The sequence below is a fragment of the Acinonyx jubatus genome, chromosome C2 (genome assembly GCF_027475565.1).
Source record: "Acinonyx jubatus isolate Ajub_Pintada_27869175 chromosome C2, VMU_Ajub_asm_v1.0, whole genome shotgun sequence".
Classification (NCBI taxonomy): domain Eukaryota; kingdom Metazoa; phylum Chordata; class Mammalia; order Carnivora; family Felidae; genus Acinonyx; species Acinonyx jubatus.
Window position 1 is genome coordinate 107860815 of NC_069384.1, and position 21753 is coordinate 107882567.

The 21753-nt window shown below is 38.5% G+C and overlaps 1 protein-coding gene across 5 annotated transcripts in view; it reads right to left on the reverse strand.

Moving 5' to 3' along the window:
• The window catches only part of MME (membrane metalloendopeptidase), a 98297-nt gene that overhangs the window by 41603 nt on the left and 34941 nt on the right, over positions 1 to 21753 (reverse strand). For all 5 annotated transcript variants that reach the window (XM_027061573.2, XM_027061574.2, XM_053221282.1 and 2 more), the window contains exons 5-13: positions 20590 to 20670; positions 20408 to 20503; positions 20171 to 20289; positions 18324 to 18389; positions 6343 to 6477; positions 4046 to 4147; positions 2367 to 2503; positions 2164 to 2257; positions 890 to 1018 (exon numbers count right to left, since the gene is read on the reverse strand). In XM_027061573.2, coding sequence (XP_026917374.1) covers positions 890 to 1018; positions 2164 to 2257; positions 2367 to 2503; positions 4046 to 4147; positions 6343 to 6477; positions 18324 to 18389; positions 20171 to 20289; positions 20408 to 20503; positions 20590 to 20670 — 959 coding nt within the window. The remainder of the gene's footprint in view (positions 1 to 889; positions 1019 to 2163; positions 2258 to 2366; positions 2504 to 4045; positions 4148 to 6342; positions 6478 to 18323; positions 18390 to 20170; positions 20290 to 20407; positions 20504 to 20589; positions 20671 to 21753) is intronic.

A 21753-nucleotide genomic window follows, 5' to 3' on the forward strand; every position in this document is an offset into this window, starting at 1 on the left:
GGATTTGAGCTGCCTTTATAGCACTCAATAATATGTTAATGCATGTAAATTTATAGACAAACCATGACCTAAACAAATGGATACATGTGGATAATTATGTTTTCAAAGGAATCTTGCTACTATTGACACTAATGGTGAAATAGGTCTTATATATGCATTAATGAAAAAATTATCTTTAGAATGTAATGGCTTCAGGACGCCTGGGTGGCTCAATCTGACTTTGGCTCAGGTCATGATCTCACCATTAGTGAGTTCGAGCCCTGTGTAGAGTTCTGTGCTGACATCTCGGATTCTGTGTCTCTCTCTCTTTCTGCCCTCCCCCACCTGTGCTCTCTCTTTCTCTCAAAAATAAACATAAAAAAAAGAACATAATGGTTTCCATTATCATAAAAAAAAACACATAAAATAGTAGCTGTCATCACTGTTAGTAGTTCAATTAAGCATAAAGTAGCATTTTAATAGTTTCTTTCACTTAGTCTTTAAGTTCCATGGTCTTCATTTCAATAACAATGAAAAATGGAGTACTTTTTTAGATATTTCAAATAAACCCTAAAACCTTACTTTCAAAGTTTTTCAGAAAACTAATTCTTGGTCAGTCTTGCCAATAGAATTTACAATTACCTGTATCAACAGAACATGTGAGTGAGTGGGTACTCTGAATACATTGTTTCGGGACGGGGGACGATTGGTTTTGGACTAGACAACTTTAAGATCAGAAACAGAAGCAGATCTTTTGGGAGAGGGAGGAGGAGAGTGGTTGAGAAATAACCACAAATTGTGATACAGAGATTCTCCGCCAATTAATAAACTTTAGCCCAATTATGAACTATTGTAATTGCCCATTGTTGGAAACAATTAACTGATAAGAGTATTGTGCTGAAAACCTTACCACATGTTTACTCTCTCCAGCGAATGCAGCTTCCACGTACAGCCTTCCCACAGCATTTTCCATATTCCCATTGACATAGTTCGCACAACGTCTCCACGTTGCTGTCTCTGATGTTGTGCCATAAAGGGCCTAAGGGCAAGAGAAAGGAAATGACATCTGACCACGAGAAGATGGCCAGAACAAGGTAGAACACATATTTCACAGGGACTCTGTTCTTTATGTCCTCTAAATTCTGCTTCTCCTCACAAGGCATGTTGCTTGCCCAAGACAAAAACGTAATCCAACTGGAGCATTTACTTACAAATAATCTGAAAACAAGGTATATTTTCGGCAGCACATCCCAGTGGAACTTTGGGCCGTTACAGGTGAATACCCTTGTAGACAGTTTTAGAAAACAACAACAAAATGGCCCCCCTTCCACCAAAACCAAAAAAATATATATAACAGTTACAACTGCATAAACGTAAACACAAAGTGATGTTCAATTTATGTAACAAGGGAGGTATCTGGTATACAAGAAAACACATTTCAGTTTTTTAATAATTTAGCTGAATTTCCAGTACTTAGAAGAACTGTATGTGAATAAATTTAAGTACTAACGAGGGAATTAACTGAGGTAAGGGAAATCGAGCAAAAGACCATTTTTGCAGGCTTTAATTTCAAAACTTTGTCTACATTTTCTTTCAAAGGGTAAATGCTAGAAATGTCAAATAAACAGTTGTTTCCTTTCCATAACACCAATCAATACGTTTGCCAGAGTTTTTCCTCTTCAATCCCTCCTGCCCTCTCCCCTCACCACAGCACTAATAGGATGATTGTTTAAATAATGCAGGTACAGCCTAGTAAAACGCCTTAAGGTTGTCTCCAGGTAGCTGTACTCTCAGTGGATTGTCCACATCAAAGTAGTCCACCAGTCTGTATGTCTAGTGTGCTACGGGCACCTGAAAATGAAACTTATTCAGATAGACCCCCTTGCGGTTACGTTTAACACAACAAAAAACCAAGCCAGTATTCTCTCACCAACTGCTCAAATAACCAAATGCATCTCCTTCCAGGGCAATTCAATCATGCTGCCAGAGTAGACAATCATGGGATGGCAAAGCCCTTGAAAGCTGGCTTTCCTAGGCAACAGAGCCAAAATATGGGCAAAATAACCAACATTTGGCATTTTGACTCTTGGCAAAGTTCACCACATTCTAGCACATGGCAAGCCTTCATAACCATGTATCTCTTTATGCGTTAAGTCTTAAGAAAAGAGAGATTTTTTTCTTCACCTTGCGGAAAGCATTTCTGGACTCCTTGTAGGTTCGGCTGAGGCTGCTTACAAGATCCATTATGAATCGCCAGGACATTAAATTTTGAAGATCTCTGTATAAAAAAACCCACCACCCAGCAACAGAAAAGATGAGGCTGCAAAGCTTCTAAAGAGTGATATTAAATGTAAATTTTGAGGACATAGGCACTCTGACATACCTACCTGGCAGAATATTTGGTAAGAGTGAGCTTAAGTTTGGTTAAATATTCTGGAGCATAAACAACCACCTCTTCTTCATTTGGAATATTAATATTCACAGTTGACATGATTTCATTTGTAAAATTTGACCAGCTGAATGGCTGGAAAAAAGCAGGCATAAAACATTCAGTCATTTTGGATTTCTCTTCTTGGTTCTAAGACTCAATTATGGTTATGGAGTCAGACACGGTTAGAGTGTCATTTGCATCACTATAGAATTACCACAATGGCCAGTTTATTTGCGTGGGATTTTTCCTCCATTGTTTCAATCAGTTCCTGAATAGAAATTAGTTCTGTAGCATGATTATTTAGAGAGCAGCATTCAACCAACCATTTAAGAGCAAAAGCAAAGCCCTTAAGCATAGAGAATATACAGCTAGAAATTAAGCTCGATGTCATCTTCTTGGTCTAACTCACATTAAAAAAAAATGAAAAAGCTTTATAAAATAAAGCTTCCTACATTTATGCAAAAATTTAAATGGGTATAAAGTGTTTATCTTTTAAAGGTGGATATTAAACAATCCAGTCAAACACAGTGATACATCTCAGTGGAGATCCTGCTATAAATGAAAGCATACTATTGTAGGAGAGGTACAGTAATGTCACAGATACAACACAAATGGTCCAATGAAGCCAAACAACACATTTGAAACTATCAATATTGGGTCTATAGGCATATGCAATTTTTACACTTTGGAGCTGCTAAGAGATGAAATCTTATCTGTTATTCTCTAAATGGTTATTAAACCACCAGTAGATATAAGAAAAAAACACAGATGTGGAAGTACATAAAAATAAAGATCACTAAGTATGTAGTACTATATACTTGTCTTAATTTCCTTTGGTAGTTCGGACCATTGTTTCCAAACATATTTATTAAAACCCTTAACACTTATTATTTTAAGCAGCTTCATGTGAGAAATTCCTAACAATAGGTCATGCCTTTACAAAATATCCCCCCTCCCTTTTTTTCCTGTAATTAGTGCCAAAGAGAATTCTATCAGTGAATGTGATGGTTTGTAGATTTTCCCATGGATCTTGCTACTTTTCACAATCATGTGTATGAACTTATACACAAGGATACACGCATAGTCCCCAAAAGAGATTATTATGTACTGGCTAATGAATTACAACTGTTTATAAATGGAATCTATGAGACAGATTTTTCTTCTTATTTCTTGTGTTCTATTTCTCCGCTATTGCTCGGAACATCTCGATAGATGGCCTTGACGAGAATATGGCAAGTTCCATAAATAAATTATCCTTTTTAAGAGTTAAAAAGAAATCTAGTGGCTTTATTATTTGACTGGCCAAGTCCAATGGCTATACAGTTGTATTTCAGAAGGATTTTCCAGTTTAATGTTTTCCAAACTTTTTGTTACAATAGTCTAATATCATTGCATAGCTGCCTTGAAAGGAGTTTTAATTTGAAATTCACTCTAACTAAATATAATACAATGATTTCACATGGTTTTTTTTTTCCCAGTCTTGTCATCAGGTCAAATGGTTGGTGTCCTCTAAATTCATTTTGACATTCAATTTATTTCAAAAAGTAAATAATCACTGAATTTTAACCAACTATATTTCAATGTTATAATTTTAGAAATGACACAATAACAGAGCACATAAAACTTGGTACTTACCTTCCCATTGATCTCTAGTGAAAAGTTATTTTGGAGCTGGGCTAATGTCATTTTGTTATAAAGAAGCATTGGATCATTTCGATCTTCAGATTTAGTTGTAGCCTATGGATTTAATTTTTGATCATTGTTTTAGAACTAAGAATGATTTAGAAAAATATAACTCTATATGAAGGAAAAAGAAGTATGGAATAGGTACAACATAACTCAAGCTCTATTTTGTATACTTGTTTAATGGTTAAAATAAATTGATATCAAAAAGAGAAATGAAATTTAGGAGATTTTAAGTATATTTAGTAATAATCATCACTATTTGGCTGCCATGTCAAATATAAAATTCTTCAAAAATCTTTTTATACTTTGACAACTGCTGAACCACACAGACAGTGTCCACAGGCCTCTTTCTTTTTAAGGGTCATGGCCAGCTCAGTTGTTGCTGTGGTTGTTTTATATGATAACTTTCTCAAATACAGTCTTCTCCAATGCAGCTCTCAAATACTCTCTCCCACCTCCTCATTGCCACTATCCAGCGTCCCAGGTAAAATCCAGACAGGAAAAACAAAAACAAACCAAAAAACATAATGACTTCTGCAAGAATTTAAAGCCAGTAAGAGAGAAAATTCCTAGTGCACACCACAGTCATATGAGGAGAGTGCCAGCACCTTCTATTTTTGTGACTCCTATCCCACCTAATTAGTTTAACACACTATACTCAACAGCATCCAGTTTTATTTACTTGTTTATTTATTTTTCACTCAACCAAAAAAGAAAATCGTAGTAGCAACTCCTCAACTAGTGGCTGAAATTAGCAAAGTCAATTTTAAGTGAGGAGAGACAAATGGTAGAAGTTTAATATGGGAATTATTTCTCGGTGACAATGGCTCCAATTTCCCCTTTAGGTACTTATTTATTCACTACTTAAAAAATTATTTATTGAACATCTCCTGAATGCAATAATTAGCCGGATTCTGTTAGAGATACACAGGTGATTCAAACAAGACTAAGACCTCACCCCAACCTGAATTTAAGAGAGAAGGAAAAACAAAGACACGAATAATTCTGAGGTAAGATACAACTATCACAGAGCTAAGGCTGATCAAAGGATGACATGGTCTGGGAATGGCCAAGTGGTAAAAACCCAGGGCAATAAACTATTCTCCTCTCACCACTCTGTGTCCAGCACAGAATCACATGTAACCCATCCAAACGCCATTCATCCAGCTGCAGCTCCAAGCAAAGTCTGGCTCTGATTGGAGATTTTTGGTCGCATGTAGCTCCAGGAAAGCTAAAATTGCCCTCAAAGATCTTTAGTCTTCGAGATGCTGAGGGCAGTGGCAAGCACATAGGGATTTAGGAACACGGGTTGTTGTTTGCAATGTCAGAGAGAGGTCCGTAGATTCTAGACTGAACCTGACCATGCGTTTAATCAATAACCTTGATACTGCTTAGACAGAATTCACTCCTTGAGACTGCAGACTCTTGTCAGAGCAAAGTCAGACAAGAAAGTGCCAATTCACGCCTGGGTGGCTCAGTCCGTTAAGCGTCTGACTTCAGCTCAGGTCACCATCTCACGGTCCGTGAGTTCGAGCCCCGCGTCGGGCTCTGTGCTGACAGCTCAGAGCCTGGAGCCTGCTTCAGATTCTGTGTCTCCCCCTCTCTCTGACCCTCCCCCGTTCATGCTCTGTCTCTCTCTGTCTCAAAAATAAATAAACATTAAAAAAAAAAATTAAAAAAAAGAAAGTGCCAATTCAGACTCCAAGGGTTCATCTGAAACTAGAGGAAACTCAGGAAAACACCCTGTGGGCTTTGCTGCTAAACCTTGCCTGTCAGACCCTTTGAGCCAGCCTGGTGGTCTGAACTCAGTAACATCACACTGTCATGTGGTCATATTCAGGGACTAGTATTTCTAAGCAAAAGGACAGTCAATCTCTGTGATCACCTTAAACTTTAAAATAAAGCAAAGGAAAACTATACATAGCAATTGCAGTGCCCTGAATCTCAAGGACATTTCAACAAATGACTGCAAATAGGCTTTTGGTATAATCCACTTATAATAAGTAATTAAGTGTATCTAGTTTAATATTTGCCAAACTTAGTATGCCTCCTGGCTATCAGGAACCCAGTTTACTACAAAATTCTACAGTTTCAAAGGTCCTCATAAAGTCAATGATTCATTACTGAGCTATGCATTCTTACCAGTTGGTTACAAAGTTGCACATTTTACCTTTAAAATATGATAGAGAGGAGAAAAGAAAAAAAGAGTGGTGAAAATTTAGTGTATTAAAAAAAATGTGTTTTACATTGGCAATTTCTTTTTCCAATTCCATAACTCTCTTCATTTCCAAAGAAAGTTGGTTTTCATCGATGGGCAGTCCTTTCTCCTTACGAATCAATCTGGCCACAGAAATCATAAAATCCACGTATGCTATACAAGCCTGCAAGAAATAATAATGAACTGTCGGAGACCATTCTAAATATTTAGCATGACGATTTAACTTAAAATTTATTAATTTTTGGTAACACATAAAGCGTAGTAAAACAAATATCATTTTCTAAATCCTAAAAGAAATGACCTGCCCAGGGGCGCCTGAGTGGCTCTGTCCGTGAAGTGTCTGACTTCGGCTCAGGTCATGATCTCAAGGTTCATGAGTTTAAGCCCCACATCAGGCTCTGTGCTGACAGCTTGGAGCCTGGAGCCTGCTTCAGATTCTGTGTTTCCCTCTCTCTCTGCCCCTTCCCCACTTGCGCTCTGTCTCTCAGAAATAAATAAACATTAAAAAAAATTAAAAAAAAAAAAAAAGAAAAAGAAATGACCTGCACAAATTCTTAGAAAGTCATCATGTGTTTGAATTAGAGCAGAACAAAAAAAGTATCATTTGAAGGTACTAAGTAATTTATCACTATTTGATTTGGGAATTCTATAATTTTCTATTCATTATCAAGTTATTTTAAATTGCCTTACTAAGAATGCAGTTGCAAAAACACTTGATAAGCAATAACCTAGCATTTTTTTCTTGAATAATAATAAATTCTTTTACTGAATTCCATTCTCAGATTTTCTATGCTTATGTATGTCCTTTTCAAATGTTCTTGAAGAGATGGCCACAAACTCATATAACATTATCAGGACATCTTTAGATCTTTTCTTTGGCCAAGCATTTGTTTTTTGTTTATTTTTGTTGTTTTTGCTGCTGTTGTTGTCTAAGCAGCAAATGAGACTGTGTGCTCATAATTTGGCTCACAATGTAAAATTTCTATATCTGGATATTTGAGCTTTTCTAAGGACTTAAATTCTTTCCATTTTATCTTCACATGCATTTTAACTTTGAGAAGGTAAGCCATAAACTAGTTATATTATCAACCTTTTACAGAATATATAATGCCTTACTCAAATTCAGAGTGGCATCAACACCAGGAAATGGAATACCACTTATGTAGATTTCAACCCATTGCTATTCAGCCATTATTATCCATCAGCAATTAAAATAAATTATGATCCCACCCCGTAAAATTTACTCAAAATTCAAGTTCCTAGCACCAGCTTAATGACAAACAGACAACCATGATTAGGGAAGTCATGCCACACAAGTTTGTGGTTAATGGGCACTTCTGTGCTTCTAATACTCATTCACAGGGTAAATACGAAGGGAGGTTATACAGTGCTTAACACTTTGTAGTTTCAAGAGGGTTTAATATCCCTACTTATTGATTATCAGTCAAAGGAGCACACTTATATTCACTGTGAGTACAAAAGGCGCATCTGAATTTGTAGTGACTCATTAAGAGGATCAAACATAAAACCTACAGGCAAATAAAAAAAAATATTTTATCAAGCAAGATGTACAGGTATTATCAATTTGAAAATCAAAAGGACCACTTAAAGTAAGGTTTAGATACTGGCATTCTATGACCTTCACTAAATGCTAAGTAAACAGTTCCCCAGGGAGAGGGTTTCTCTTTTCATGGATACCCCGTGATGCTGGGGTATCCAGCTAGCATCTCTATTCTTGGAACTGCCACTCAATAGAACAAACTATTTTTTCAGCTGTGGGCCTGTATTAAAAACCTAATCACTAAGGCAACAGGGATAAAAGGATGTTTTTATGTATATTCTCACCAAATCATTCTTTTCCTATTAAAAGGTAATCAGAATTCTTGTTTCCCTTTGAAGTAAACAAATATGTCTGATTTCACATCTCACGGGACCAACTATTCCAAAGTATAAGCATGCAGCATTTTGAATTAACCATATTTCTAATCATATAAATTCATCTGCATTCAGCAGGGAATTACTACTGACTATGAAGGAAATGGTAATTTGAATTTTCCAGTATCAGTCTGCTGAGATTCCTTTTGATTTTGTGGGATGCTTTTTTTGGTAATGAGGTAAGAAAGCAATAACAAGAACGCTCTCCTGCCCTTCACTGATGCTGCAAACTGGTTCTACTCCAGTATCTTTATCTTTACAGGTTCATTTAAAGACTCTAGAACTTGGCATAAGGCAAGCACAAGAACTCTGGATGGTGCTTCCAGTCTGCTGAGCTGGTAAGATTTCCCAGAAAACTGGAAGCATATGATATCACCAATCTCTGGGATTCTTGAATATTTAATACAGCTACATGGAATACACTACCTCCTTTAATGAGCTCCATTACCTGGCAACTACTCCAATATGACTGATTAAAATGTGTGTCTTAGTATCTTGATTATCTTTCCTGGCTTCCAAATTTATCTAGTAGCTGTCAGAACCCAAGCTTACTCCTGCTGTTAAATCCTTTTTACAAGATGTGATTCTACTCTAAGGTTTTAATACTCTTCCCTGAGATACTTATAGATATGTAATATGCCAAATGATAGTAATTGTCATGATTTGGGGAGAAAGTAATCAACGTATATTTTAACATTTAAATAGTACATTGGCCAGGATATTTTTAAAATTGAAATTCAATTTTTCTTTTTTGGTACTGAAAGAGCAATTAGTTAGTAGGACAAGGGTCACAGCCAGTGGTCATAAGGTGGCCTTGTTTAAGCCTTCACACAGTGAATCCTTTATGTGAAAAAGAATCGGGGCGCTTGGGTGGCTCATTCTGTTGAGCATCTGTCCTCGGCTCAGGTCTGATCTCACTGTTTGTGAGTTCGAGCCCCACATCAGGCTCTGTGCTGATAGCTCAGAGCGTGGAGCCTGCTTTGGATTCTGTGTCTCCCTCTCTGTCTCTGATCCTCTCCCACTCACACTCTGTGTGTGTCTCTCTCTCAAAAATAAATAAACATCAAAAAACTTTTTTTTAAAAAAAAGAATCCACCTAAATATCTACAGAGCCCTCCTTTTAATTTTTTTTTTTAACGTTTTATTTATTTTTGAGACAGGGAGAGACACAGCATGAATGGGGGAGGGTCAGAGAGAGGGACACACAGAATCTGAAACAGGCTCCAGGCTCCGAGCTGTCAGCACAGAGCCCGACGCCGGGCTCGAACTCACGGACCGCGAGATCATGATCTGAGCCGAAGTCGGCTGCTTAACCGACTGAGCCACCCAGGCACCCCCAGAGCCCTCCTTTTAAAAATAAAACTTTGTACATCCCAATTCCTATAATAGCAGGTTCAGAGATGATCATTGGTTTCACATGGTTTTATGGTAAAATTCGTAATAATAGCTTTGTGAATTTTTAAATTACATATTATCAATGGGACGATATTTACTAACATCCAAGACCATGAATTGTCACTCTAATTAGAACTATCTTCATTTTGCAGGACCAAAAAATGGTACTTATAAATTGGCTCTGTTCAGAAATTGGGCTTCTCCTGCTTAGAACAAAGCTGGTATTTGTTGGTTGCCAAAGAGAAAAAGAGCAATGACATATTACTATTGTCCTTCAAAATTTAGCATCTTTGTTTATGAACAACAGCAAGACCCAGGGAGGAACAGATAGCTTTCTAGTTAGATTGGCTGATATTTGGGTACCTGAGGGCAACAACAACCTAAGGATCAGGGTTTCGCTTCCAAAGATTCTGTCCTGGGACACCCAGCTCTTACCAATTTTCTGCGTTCCCTTTTCTAGAGGAGTCATGTGGAGATGACTGAGAAGTCATCGAACTGTGCTATTCTTATCCACTGATGCCCAGGGATTTTTTTTTTTGAAGTTTTCCTCACTTTTTTTTTTTAATTTTATTTTTTATTTTTTAAAATTTACATCCAAATTAGTTAGCATATAGTGAAACACTGATTTCAGTAGATTCCTTAATGCCCCTTACCCATTTAGCCCATCCCCCCTCCCACAACCCCTCCTGTAACCCTCAGTTTGTTCTCCATATTTATGAGTCTCTTCTGTTTTGTCCCCCTCCCTGTTTTTATATTATTTTTGTTTCCCTTCCCTTAGGTTCATCTGTTTTGTCTCTTAAAGTCCTCATATGAGTGAAGTCATATGATATTTGTCTTTCTCTGACTGACTGATTTCACTTAGCATATACCCTCCAGTTCCATCCACGTAGTTGCAAATGGCAAGAGTTGATTCTTTTTGATTACCGAGTAATACTCTATTGTATATATATACCACATCTTCTTTATCCATTCATCCATCAATGGACATTTGGATGCCCAGAGATTTTTAATAATGCTCCACAGAAAGTTTCCTGAAGGAACACACAGGGGACACCAAGTGGGAAAGACAGGTTTCCCATCAAAAGGGCTTGTTATTTTTTTGACCGCTTAAATATCATTGTCAGGGAGCACGCACCTGTCGCACTAGAGACCTGCTCCCCTGCAGGGACTGCAGACAGAATTGAGAAAGAGCACCCAATCTGAGCAGGAGAAACACCAGACTCGAGAGGATCCACTGTAGACCAGCATGGGGACTCTTTGGGGGCTTTCATCAGATTATGAATGAGGAGAACCTAGAGACTGATGTGAGCACTTATTGTGTAACTTCTAAGGTTTATTGCAGATGTTTGAGAAGCTGTATGTAGTTCCTTTTATAAACCACGTTCAATCCATCTCAAAAAATTCTCTTGTCAGTGCCACACATGCCAAGACAAGTCTTGTCATATTCACATATTCTTGTCATATTCACTAAGTCTCAAGTTTAAAAGCTCTTTTACATTTTGTTAAATACAGATGCCTGGACTGGGTACAATCTCCTGACTGTTAGTCACCTGGTGCCCAGAAAGGACAAAATGAGGTCAGCAGTTTCCCTTGCAGAATCTGTTTTATCAAATCAGCCAAGCAGCGGCCAGTGTGATCTTTTTAAAAACCAAACCAAATTACATCTAAATTCTCCACCGACCCCTATCCCCAGTCACTCACCTTGTATCACCTTGTTTTGTTTTGTTTCCTTTATAACACTACTGTCTGCATTTATCTTATTTCCTTATATTATTTACTTGTTTCTTTGCTTTCTATCTCTTGACATTAGAACAGGAGTTCTAGGTGAACAGGAACTTTTCTGCCTTGTTTCCTTGGTATATCTGCCACCTAGAAAAATATCTGTCACATAGTAGAAGCTCAATAAATATCTACTGATTTTAAAAAATGAATTTTGGGGCGCCTGGTGGCTCAGTCACTTAAGCATCATGATCCACTCAGGTCATGATCTCACAGTTCATGGGTTTGAGCCCCACATCAGGCTCTGCGCTGATGGTGTGGAGCCTGCTTGGGATTCTTTCTTTCTCCCTCTCTCTCTGCCCTTCCCCTGCTCATGTGCACTCTCTCTCTTGCTCTCTCAAAATAGATAAATAAACTTAAAAAATTAAAAAATAAATTAAAAAATGAAGCTAAATTTTAAGTATATTAAGTTTCCCTCACTTCCTATGTCATCAGACTTCCATTCTCAGCCCAAGTCTGGAACAGTTTCTCTCTGCTTGTATTTTGGGTAAGTGAGCAAACAAAATCCTCTGTAGGTTTAACTCAATTCCAGCTTGCGCCTGCTCATTGAAAGGATTGCAAACCTCAGCTTTTGTTCCTTCCTTCTTTCCCGGTCTGCATGTTCTCTTATTCAGACACACAGACCCTGGGTCATCTCTTTTTGGCTTCCAACCGTCCTGGCCATGTTCCAAGTCCTCTATCCTCATCCCTCAAACATCTCCATTTTCATGAGCCCTCAGTTTTTCTAAGTGGATTGAATTTGTTCATGATTCTGGACTCCTTCTTCCCTCCTATGCCCCTGTAGCACTATATCCTGTGGCTTCTAATTTCCAATTTCTGCCCCACCTCCTCTGGTTCTCATCTGCTAGACCAGTGGTTTGCTCACTTTTCTTTTAGCCCTGAAATGCTCTGTTCAAATAAATATTTTGTTGATGTGTAAGCAAGTAAAATAAATCCTGATGGATTGTCTTGAAGCATGTAGGCAAGAAGGTGTGGCTACACAGAGCCCTGCTATTGAGACACACAAAGAGGTCTTAGGTTTGGAAACTGCTACTCTGGCTTATTCTACTTTCTCAGACAAACACGGAGCATAAATAAACATATCTATAACCCAATTATGTTCAAATATTTGGGGTGGCTAACCTACAGATTTCTTTACAAAACAGGACAAGGTAACAATTAGCCTTGATAATCTAGAGGTAATTAAAGGGAAGCTTTGAAAACTGTTCCAATTTATCCTCAAATACAGAGTTGGGAGACTCTTCTGAAGGTGAGTAGCTTCTGAAGAAAATTCACGCCATCATTCCTTTCAGTGAGTCAATCAATATACAAGAACTTTCTCACATAAGGCTGGTTCCAATGAAAAATTATGGATAGGATGATTATCTTTTATGGGTAATGTGTATCTTTCCTATTGTTTTCTTTGCATAGAAACTATACCCTTAGAACGTACAGAATTATTTCAAATCTCAACTTCTGTCCTTTGAGGTAGTAGTGTGTCATTCAAATTAATCAGAGTAGGTTTTATTACTTACAATTAATGTTCTTTTTTATTTATTTCTTTATTTTACATTTATTTATTTTTGAGAGACAGAGAGCGACAGAGCGTGAGCAGGGGAGGGGCAGAGAGAGAGGGAGACACAGAATCCAAAGCAGGCTCCAGGCTCCGAGCTGTCCGCACAGAGTCCGACGCAGGGCTTGAACCCACGAACTGTGAGATCATGACCTGAGCCGAAGTCGGACGCTCAACCGACTGAGCCACCCAGACGCCCCTACAATTAATGTTCTTAACTGACACATGGATCTTTTAATCTGTGAGTTTAAGCAAGTCATTTTACTTCTTTGGGTCTCTGTTTCCTCATTTGTAAGAGAAGAGTTTGGACTAAATCCTCTAATGTCCCATTTAGTTCTTAAAGTCTGTGCATGAGTAACCTTAATTGTTAAGAAAACATATGAATGTGTCATGTACGAAATATTAGAATATATATCTTTGGTTTCTATTATCATAGGGCATGTTCTCTTCTTTAAGTGAGACAGAAAGTACAGAAAATGAAAAGGAACAGAGGTATTTAAGTTCAGAAAGATAACCAGATGAATATCATACGCATTTCTCAAAATATAACATTTGAAACTGCCAGAATAAAAGCACGTAATAAGTCTGAAAAGCAAGAAGGCCTTTTAACAAGAGAAAAATAGGTTTTGTCTTTGAGGAAGGAGGTGAGAGATAGTTTTTGGGAAAAAAAATGCATCATCTATTTTCATTACTTAGTAGTGTGATGACACAAAGCATTTTACTGTTTTGAATGCCATACAATTATCACAACACAAAAATTCCATTTGGAGGGTATCAAAAGCAAACACACATACACACACACACACCACAAACATATTTCTATGAAGCAGAATGCGCTTTCATAGTAGGTGCTGTTTCCATTGTTCATGATAAGTTTAGCTTAGGATTATGAGGAAGACTTCTTGAATGGGCTGGATATCCTCAAAGAGGAGCCAAGAAGGATCTGGGGAAATGGGCTTAGGTAATGATCTGATCAAGATTTATGTTTAGGGTCCTTATGATCAAAGAGGGGATGTGACCCTCCCTCATGACCCTGCCCCTGAGGCATAACTGCAGAATCAGACTCCACACTATAGTTTGAAAATCATTGGTTAGAGTGACTGACAAGGAAGCCAGGCTTCTCTAGTCAAAGATGGAGCCCCTTTCCTGGTAAAATTTGGTGACCTCATGCCAATCCTCAAAATTTCTCTTGGTTATTTCCAATAAAATAATGTGGAATGCAAAAGTATGGGGCCCACTGACTATGTGAATATATCTCAGACAAACTGAAAGTGTAGCAGAGAAAGAATTAGACATTAAAAAGAGGAAGAGGGATACATCGTTTATAGGATGTTTGTAAGATACTTAGGAAATATAGTCCATTAGCCACTGATATTCTAGAGTTCACACTTGCCCCAAAATCAAGGTGAGGAACTAGGAGGGAGCTCTAAGAGATTGGGTGTTTCTACCTTCCTTTTCTTTCCTCTCTTCCCTGCCATCTTCCCCTCAACTATTCATCTACTGATTCCGTTCATCCCCTGATTCACTTAGTATTCATTTGATAACTAATAAGGGTCAGGAACCAAGCTGGACACTAGAAATGAAGCAAAGAATAAGTGAGACATGCCACTGTTGCCACTAATTTTACACTTTCCTGGGGGGGGGGGGAGTGACATTAAATAAAAAAGTATCCAGAAATCCATGCGCTATGGGAACATAAAGGTATTTTTGTCTAGTTACAAGTTCCAGGGAAGGCCTTCATGAGGAAATAAAATTTAAACTTAGATTGAAAGGGTGAGGAGAAAAGGAAGAGAGAGGGCTGGGCAGGTGGCAGGTATGCGAGCAGTACTCCAGGCAAGGGAACAGATATATAAAAGCCTATAAGTGAGAAAATCAATGAAGACCAGTGTTACACTGATACAATGATATTAAGATTTCTTCTAGTTTTATAACTTTTCCACTAGATGTTATTTCATTACTCTATCCTTTTCATCATTTTTTTTCATGAAACAATACAACACTAAGGAAAAAGTATTCACAGAGGTTAACTTTTTTCAGAGATAGCAAGGTAGTGGGAAAACTAGAATTAACTTTTACTTGAGAGCTGGCTAGGGATACAGAATAGAAACTAAGTGAGGGATTACAGGTAGGTGTGGCTGGGAGAGAGTAGCATATATCATGAGGGCAATAAGGAAAAATATGGAATTTCTTCTGTGGCCACACATATTCTTTGTTCTCCCCCTGACATCCCCCCGCCCCATGCAGTTAATGGATTTGAAAAGAGGGGGAGGGTCCACAAATATTCTAGTAATTATCCATTTCCAGGATGAAAATTAGATTTTATCCCATATGCCAACCCCCCTTTGACTGGTTGCTTGGAGCTGGAGCACCGAGCTGAGAAGTATTCTGGGGCCTGATGTTAGCAGGAAAGGGTACAATTACCAATAGCCCTATTTATGGAAGCGGGGCAAGGCAGCAAGCACGCTGTGTGTTTCCTTGTCTAATCCAGATCACTGAGGGGCACCTAATTTGAACTGGTAACTTCCTGGCTGTAAATGCCAATGCTGCTGGATTTTCCCTATCATTTGCTCATTTAAAGAACCTTCCTAGTATAAAGTCCTACTCTTATGTCTTTGGCATCCAAAATTCCCTTCTTCTGTTTAGTAATAGAGCTTTCCTCCCTGTCAACCACATGTTAAAAGGCACACACATGGCCACCCAGCGTAAGACTACATTTCCCAGAATACTTAGAATTTAGCTGTGGCCACATGGCAATGTTCTAACCAATGGAATGTATGCAACTTCTGCATCACTTACATAAAAAGAAATCTTTTTTATTTTTCTTTCCTCATGGCAGGAAATGTGAACAGAGCATTGGCGAACCAACTCTGACCAAACAGACTAATATAAAACATGAGAAGACTTAATGTTAGAGCAATAAGGTGGTCAAAGAAGCTGTGGTCTCAGCCACTCCCATGGAGCAGTGTTTCCTTCCTCCCCTGACTGCCCGCCTCCTTCTGTATTACAACAGGAGATAGAAATAAGCCTCTCTCTGGTTGGAGCTTCAGTATTTTTAGGTCTCTGTTACCGTAGCTTAGCCAGAACCCAACTAATTTACAAACTCAAGGGCACACAGGGACCAGGAAGTCCATATAACCCAGTAATCATCTAAATGACTGCTCAAGGCTGAAGAACAAGTGCACTATGGAAAGCAGCAGCCACCTGGGAACGCAGGCCTAGGGCTTCCACCCCTACTAATTTATCAAGAAATCTAGATTTGCAGATCTTACAGTATCGTTATCTTACAATATTGTTAACAATATTGGCAACTAATCCAAACTTAAAAAACAAAACAAAACTGCGGGTTAAACAAAAATGCCTCTGTGTCAGACTCAAGTCTATGATGGCCAGTGTGTGACCTGTTCTAGATTACAAGACAGCATTGAATCAAAAACACACAAATACACCATCATCCTAAGAACTGCTTTTTTTAGCGGGGGGGAATAAATTTCCCCCCAAATACACTGACTGCCAGGTAGTCCCTGATATCAGAGACATTAGAGGTCAAAAAAAACCTGACATATTTTTAGGATTGGAAAAATTAATGTTTTTTAGGACACAATCCTGAATATGAGAAACATTCCAGTTCATGATGATGACAGTGTAACATAATGAGCCAAAATTCCTCAATCACCCTCAACTCTGCAGCAGGAAGTAGCTCATAAAGCCTGTAATAGCTACAGCCCACACAGTTACTAGATGATAATGAACTCAAATATCCCACCTCCATTTGACTGTCTGTGCTACTAGTAGTGGCCTTTTATAACAAATCTTTTTCTTCATTTCAATGTTGTGTAGCCGCTCAAAAAGGCACTTTACAGTGGATTGATTCCACGTTATCTGAACTTAATAATTAGGCAAAATAAATGCTTGACACAAACATATTTAGCTAATAATTTTCACTATGAAGTCATTTCAGCCATATCACTACCTTGTAACCCATCAGGATCATCAAACGTAAACTTATTTCTGAGTTACCAAACAATTATGAGGAAAACATTTATAACATCTTCCCCAAATATCTAATTATACGTCCCATTGCTGGGTTTGTCTTGTGTTGTGTTTTACATCAATAAGCATAGGTACACAAACATCAGTGTGAGGGCAGTAAGGCTGTGACATAATACAAAGCATTCTAGAATACCCCCCAGTTCTGTGGCGTATGATGCTCCCTGGCTCCCTGACCAATGTTAGAGTCAGAAAGTGGCTGCAAAGCTGTGTCTGAACCCGATGCTCTTTCCTAGGTAGTCCTCTGAAAGTCACATCCGGTGACTGGTTCTGAAAGGGCACTATAGAGTATGATGTGTCTCATTCTCATACTGGACCATTCCCTGAACCTCAATGGCACTGCCCTAGACCATGATTATCTGTTTTTGTTTGTTTGTTTGTTTGTTTGTTTGTTTTAAGTAGGCTCCATGCTGGGCGTGTAGCCCAGGATGGGACTTGAAATCACCACCCTGAACTGAGATCAAGACCTGAGCTGAGATCAAGAGTTGGGTGCTTAACCAACTGAGCCACCTGGGCGGTTCCATTTACTTTTTAAATGACTCAATTTATAGAGGAAATGAAACATTTATAATTCACTTTTCAAAATGGGTCATATGACTTAAATAGTAAGAATCAAGACACAAATAAGGAATTTCAAGTTTCCTTATTCCTTAAAAGACTTTCATGGAGCATCTGGGTGGATCAGTCAGTTAAGTGTCCAGCTTCGGCTCAGGGCATGATCTCGCGGTTTGTGAGTACAAGCCCAGCGTCGGGCTCTGTGCTGACACCTTGGAGCCTGGAGCCTGCTTTGGATTCTGTGTCTTCCTCTCTCTCTGCCCCTCCCCCACTCACATTCTTGTCTCTCTCTCAAAAATAAATAAACATTTAAAAAAAAAAAGGACTTTTGGGAGCCTGGGTGGCTCAGTGGGTTGAGCGTCCCACTTTCAGCTCAGGTCATGATCTCACGGCTTGTGGGTTCAAGCCCCACGTTGGGCTCTGTGCTGACAGCTCGGAGCCTGAAGCCTGCTTCAGATTCTGTGTCTCCCTCTCTCTCTGCCCCTACCCCTCTCACGTTCTGTCTCTGTCTCTGTCTCTCTCTCTCAAAGATAAATAAATGTCAAAAAAAAAATTTTTTTTTTAAATTAAAAAAAATAAAAAAATAAAAAAAAAGGACTTTGATTCATTCTGCTGAGAGTATGCATTCAGTCCAAGGAAGCTCACTACTATGTATATTAAGTTTAAATTTGGCCTTAATCTTTTTCGGTATTTATAAGTTTACACCAATTGTTTCTGTAGCTTTCTGTTGTTGTTTGTTTGTTTACCTCTTCGTATATTCCAGTGCATTCATAGTAGTCTCTGGAAGGGAGGCCAAGTCGAGGCTGATCAATCTGTAAAAAATATACCAAGAAGAAAATAAACCATTCAGTTGATGTGGGACAGTTGGACAAAATACAAGCATGTCTATCTCTGTATGAGCAAGAGCCTAGTGTTCTTGCTGTTTATAAGGGTAACAACAGTCAGACAATGAGTGAATACAAATTAGGCACTGGTTTCCATACTACTTGGCAGTTTTACAGTGATGGGTAGTTAGATAATCTGGAAGAGTATGCTGCAGGTATTTGAGGAAAACCAAAGAAACTTGAATGAAATACACCAGGAAGAATTTTTTAATGCAAAACCAAAGGTGCAGGTGGACAAAAACATGTTAGAATCTAGGACTTGGAACTTTCTAAATTACACATTTACAGGACATTTGGCTTCCTGAGATTCTAATATGCTCTCCTGGAAGACATTCTCTTCTCCCACCCTTAATGGGGATGAGAAAAAACCAAAAAAGTGGAAACCTCTGTGGTAACTCTACAACTGTTTCTCTAGTGGAAATCTTGCCAGAGATTTTTTTTGAGATTCCCTATCCTGGGGGTGGGGGGTAGGGGAGACTCCTCCTGGGTTCTCTCCTGCTCTGCTCAACACTTGAGCAGACCCAGCTGACAGCAGAGTGTGTGAAAGAGGAAACTAGTCTCTGCTCGAGTGTGTCTGGTCCACTGGACCACCTGGAGAGCCACCTGGACACATGTGCAGCTTTGTGAGATTGCTTCCTATGCACCGCATGGTTTGATGGGTATGGGGCAAACTAGGGCATGTATGGGTTAAAGTGAGAAACCCAGCAGCTGTAAAGAGCCCAGGACAATACAAAAGAAACAGAACCCAGAGGATTAGCATGGAAAGAGCCAGAAGGTGTCACCACAGATAGGGCTCTGCCCCCTTTCCAACCTCCCCACTCTCCCTAGGAAATCTCTTCATGGTGATCATGCAGGATGCTGGTACTGAAGAGACAAAGGAGTGAATTCCAGAAGGGAGAAGGGGGCCCACTGTAGAAGACAGCTGGGTTCAATTCCTTTCATGATTTTAATAAAAATGGCCATAAAGATTTATACAACAGTGACATAAATATGAATCTGTGTCTTGCAACTTTTGGGGTACTTTCTTTCACAGGAGACCAAAAATAAAGCTCTGTAAATATTTTAGTCCATTCCAAACATACTCATTAAGTATTAATTTCATCTTAGGTGACACCTTAAGTAAACCTAAATGAATGGCTTACATGAGGGGGAAAAAATCTAAAACACTGATTTTAAAAGAACAGTATTTTATTTACCTTCACTGAGAAAAAAGTTCAGATATTCTTTAGTAACAGCCAAAACTGTATTCAAAATCCTTTTCTCAAAAAACAAACAAAAAACCAAAAAAAACCCACTCCCCCACCCCCAAATTCCCCAAATCCCTTTTCTGTGTCCTTTTGGGAAGCAATTGGAAATTTCTGGTTTCCAGATTTGCATTACTAACGTAAACCAAACTATGCTCCTTTCATGAACATATGGAGAAATCAGGTGCTGTTTCAAATTAGGGGGCCCTTTCATTTCTTTAATTTATTTTATGAAGAAAGCAGTATCAAACCTAAGGTAGCAGAAGGGAGACACGACCACAGCATTAAGAGAATACTTTCAAAATTGGGAATCCAGGTTTCAGGGACAGAGCACAAATTTATTACTATCTTGCTCATGCAATTCAAATGAGAATATGCATTATTTCTAAATACCAACAACAACAATGTATGCAGAAATTTTATTAACAATTTAAAGCTAACTTGGCTGTCAGCCCACAAACTTACATGAATTATATGGTTCACAGAGTTCTTATCATCAGTGCCAACAAAAAAATTAAGAATGACTTTTTTCCCAAATTTAGAATTCAGCTGTGCAATAGATTTCTCAGCTGTCCAAGAAGGACCTAAAGCAAAGAAAGGTGAAGAATACTTTTAGAAGTTTCAGTGCATTAATGTGATACTATAATAACATAGATTCTAAATGGAAATTATATTTTTAAAAAAGAATGAAAATCACCTTACCATAGGTCTGCTCCCAGTTTTCTGTTGCTACGGGCCAATCATATATATCTGGTAGTAGACTGAGTAGAGGTTTTCCGCCTCTGCTATCAATAGCGGCTTTTGGAAACAATGAAAACAAATTCCTTATGAAGTCTTTGCATATTTTGGCACTCTCTTAATGAAATACAAGGAAGAGCACTTACATTCATTTATACAAGATCTGTACAGTGTTTTTGCTTTCTGCACTGCTGTTATATCTTCAGTTTTGGGTTCCTGAAGAACATCTGAAATAGAGCATTGAGTACAACCCATCAATACAATTGCTCATTTGCAGCTGTAATTAACATTTGCAGTGCAGTTCAGAAAAAAAGCTTGCTTTTGTGTATGTATGTTCACTCCCTCCCCATGCTAAAACCCTCCAGGAAAAACTAAACCCCCTACCAGATCATTATTCCTAGTGCAGAACTGGGAGTTGATTTCATTAGCCAAGTTAGATGAAAGTCTTTTTGACTAGATTCTCTTTTTTTGTGAACAACGACGTGTACTGCTCTGCCATACATAAGTTCCTGTTTTTTTAAAATTAAGATGAAAAAGAAATAATAATGCAGAGGAATATGGAATTTAATATGATAGTCTTCTCGATAGCTGGAAATAATTATCTTTGTGTGATTGTACTGTTCATGCTCCAGATGAATTGAATGAATTATTCTACTTGTTTGGATGTTCTAAAATAGCAAAAATTGTTTTTCTACAAAGTAACTTCTAGAAGTGGGGAACAGAAGACGGAGGATAGCAGAAGACTAGACAAGACTTCCTCAACTTCCCAGGGAGAGTATCTTAGCTGGGTTAGAATAAATACCCACCCAGGGATATAAACGTCAGTAACATCGTCAACACAGTAATGGCTCAATATCGACATCAACCCAGGGCCAGGGTGGAAAATATAATGGAGGTGGTGTTTGGTGGCAATCAATTAACTCATTAAAAATTTTTTTTAATGTTTATTTTTGAGAGAGAGAGACAGAGAGGCAGAGCCAGGGGGACAGAGGATCCCAAGCGGATCTGTGCTGACAGCAGTGAGCCGATGTGGGGCTTGAACTCTTGGACCACGAGATCATGACCTGAACTAAAGTTGGAAGCTTAACTAACTGAGCCACCCAGGCACCCCAGTTAATTTCTTATTGTGTGAAATGGCATAAGATGCCACCCTGTAGAGAGGACAGATTTTGTTGTATGTGTACCCACAAATGAAAGCAGGAATGCTGAGATGCCAACATATCCATTTCAGCGTTACCACCCTCAGAGAGACTTGGTGGTGAGCCACAAAACGTGGAGGGATTATCGGCTTTAATCTTCTGTGACATTCT